Raw genomic sequence first — 3,174 nt, forward strand, 5'->3', positions numbered from 1 at the left:
TAGAGAGTTTGTCAACGAGCGACTAAATGCTGCTGCTGAAGAAATATTCAGAGTTTTCCAAGAAGCTGTCGTCGAGTACGAGGCAGAGATCCATCGTCAGCGCAGACTGCTGGATGTCGTTTGGAAACCGGAAATAAAGTTACACAGGATAGGTGAGTAAAACGTAATAACACAAAACGGAGGAATTGTATGTATATTTAACCCCATGTGTTTTAATAGATTACGTTACTGGTACTAATTTGCTCGCATGTCTGCAGTAGTATCCTATTCCTTTTGTTCTCTGTCCCTCCAGAGCTCCCACAGCAACATGTCTGTAAGGAGGAGGAGGTCCTCTCTGACCAGCAGCTCTGTATTCAGGAGAGGAACTCCAGTCTGGACCAAGAGGACCCAGAGCCTCCACAGATTAAAGAGGAGCAGGAGGAACTCTGCACCAGTCAGGAGGGAGAGCAGCTTGTACTGAAGCAGGAGACTGATACCTTTATGTTGACTCCTACTGATGAGGAAAGTGACCACCAGCTCCTCTCTCACAACTCTCATGTAGCTGAGAGCCAAGATCAGAAAGGAGGCAAGCATGGAGACTCAGGCTCAACTAGAACTGCAGAGCCAAATCAACAGAGTCTACATCACGAAAGCACAAGTCACAGTAACAATGTAGACAACCCTCACCTGTCAGAGATGCACTGTGATACTCACACAGGTAAACAGCCTTTAAAATGTGACACATGTGGAAAAGACTTTAAGTATAAATCATTACTAGAGATACATCTGAGAACCCACACAGGTGAGAAGCCATATTCTTGTAAAACATGTGGGAAAATATGTACACAGAAATCAGCATTGAACTCTCATATAAGAACCCACACAGGTGAGAAGCCATATTCTTGTAAAACATGTGGGAAAAGATTTCCTCATAATTCAGCATTGAACTATCATATAAAAACCCACACAGGTGAGAAGCCGTTTGCATGCAAAACATGTGGGAAAGCTTTCAGTTTGAATTGTAACTTGAAAGTCCACATGAGAATCCACACAGGTGAGAAGCCATATTCTTGTAAAACATGTGGGAAAAGATTTCCTCAGAAATCAGCATTGAACTATCATATAAAAACCCACACAGGTGAGAAGCCGTTTGCATGCAAAACATGTGGGAAAGGATATACTCAGAAATCAGCATTGGACTATCATATAAAAACCCACACGGGTGAGAAGCCGTTTGCATGCAAAACATGTGGGAGAGCTTTCAGATTTAATGCTAACTTGAAAGTCCACATGAGAATCCACACAGATGAGAAGACATATTCTTGTAAAACATGCAAAAAGAAATTCCAGTGTAATGATAACTTGAAAGCCCACATGAGAACACATATGGGGGGGAAAAGCTGCATCACTGCAGCACAGAGGGTCCAGAGATTAAAGAGTAACAGGAGGAACTAAAAGGAGTTTGACACTCCTGACTTCAGGGTTACACTCTGTAATAAGTGTTGGATCATACACTATTTCTACACACTACCTCAGCAATGAGGTCACTGAGGTTATTTCTTCGTTAGAGGAATATTGTCCATCTGTTTTGGGTTATTGGATTGCAATGGGATAGTGCTTGATGACCTGAATGTACAGGTGTAAATGCAGCTGTGATAGAGGACATGGCTGGTGGGATGCTGGGCTTCAGAAGCTCGTGTGTAATGCATACTGGTACATGCAGGCAGTCCCTGCACGGCTCCGCGAGCAGGAGAACTCAGCTTTAGGATTCAGGGGGATCTATTGGCAGAAATGGAATATAGTATTCATAACTGTTTTCTTTCGTCTATAATCACCTGAAACTAAGAATCGTTGTGTTTTCATTAAATTAGAATGGGCCCTTCATATCTACATGAGGAGCGTGTCCTCTTCCACTGAGACCACCATGTTGCCTCTTTAGTATCCCAGAACAGACGAAACCAAACTCTGGCTCCAGAAAGGGTCTTTCTTGTTTTTATGTTACCAGAAGCCACTGTAGGTTCTCTCAACACTTGGAAAAGGAGGTGAGCGGAGGAGTATTCAGTTAGTTGCACCTGCAACCTCACCGCTAGATGCCACTAAATCCTACACACTGGACCTTTTTTAAGGGGAAAGTTAATGTAACTGACAATGATGAACAAACTGTTAACCAGATGAATGTTACTGCATTGTATGAAACTTTTTAATTCAACAACGATGACACTGAGCATGGATGATTGTAGCAACACTGTTAATATAATGTGTTATACTGCTGCACATTGTTTGAAGACCGACTGTGACAGAACATATTGCTGGAAAGGCCAGAAGATATAGAAGCTTAAAGAGAACGTATTCATATCACACATGTTTGTTACCAAGGTAGAATGGTGCATCACATTTTACGGTTTGTAAATAATGAATGTGTGTAAACATTGTCTTGAAGAGATGCTATCAAGTAATTTATTTCTAAATGGTGCAAACATATTGTGATAAAACAAAATGTAATCCGATCAAATATTAACGTTCATTAATATTTTCTTATTTGTTTTTTTCAGTTTAAATTTATTTTGTAAATGCATTTGTATGAACATGGAGATAATGGTATGTGTTGTATTTCATGCCAAGTAATTACAATAAATGTATTTACTTCCCTTAAAGATCTCCTTTATATCTCTCGCCTAATTTCTATTTCAGTTCTCTTGTATTTCAGTTATTCAGCAGATTTATGTACAGAGAAATTATCTGAAATGGTCATCTCAGAGCGTACATTGATTTAATACTTTTTATTAGAGAATGGGACGAGGGGTGGGGATGAACTTTGATGCAAACTGTCTTTGTCCACCAAAAATACATAAGACTTTGTCACTCAATTTGCAGACTTCCTCTTAAACACTATGCCCAACTTTGATCGACTTCTGAATCTTGGAGATTTTAGTATTCATGTCCGCTGTCCTGCTAAGCCTCTTGTTAGTGAATTAATGCATCTGGTTGAGCGTTTAAACCTTGCACTGCTTTCCACCGCACCTACTCACAACCTAGGCCCTCAGTTGACCTAGTGTTATCGTCTGGTTTTCTGATCTGCAATATGGAAATAATTGATGCTTGTCTGTCAGATCATTGTGCTGTTGTATTTGATATATTACATTACAGTTAATTTATCTGGCGCTTTTGTCCAAAGCGATTTACAATAAGTGCAAA

General features: G+C 40.1%; 1 protein-coding gene across 1 annotated transcript; it reads left to right on the top strand.

Moving 5' to 3' along the window:
* Positions 1–466: 466 nt before the first annotated feature.
* Positions 467–2,471, top strand: LOC115006418 (oocyte zinc finger protein XlCOF19-like). The gene has a single exon (XM_029428658.1). It carries the CDS (start codon positions 481–483, stop codon positions 1,432–1,434), a length of 954 nt encoding a protein of 317 aa, XP_029284518.1. The 5' UTR covers positions 467–480; the 3' UTR covers positions 1,435–2,471.
* The last annotated feature ends 703 nt before the right edge of the window (positions 2,472–3,174 follow it).

Source organism: Cottoperca gobio, chromosome 1, assembly GCF_900634415.1.
Source record: "Cottoperca gobio chromosome 1, fCotGob3.1, whole genome shotgun sequence".
NCBI classification, from domain to species: Eukaryota; Metazoa; Chordata; class Actinopteri; order Perciformes; family Bovichtidae; genus Cottoperca; species Cottoperca gobio.

Bases quoted from the DNA above. Each gene is read 5' to 3' on its own strand.
- LOC115006418 (XM_029428658.1), top strand. From the start codon at position 481: ATGTTGACTCCTACTGATGAGGAAAGTGACCACCAGCTCCTCTCTCAC.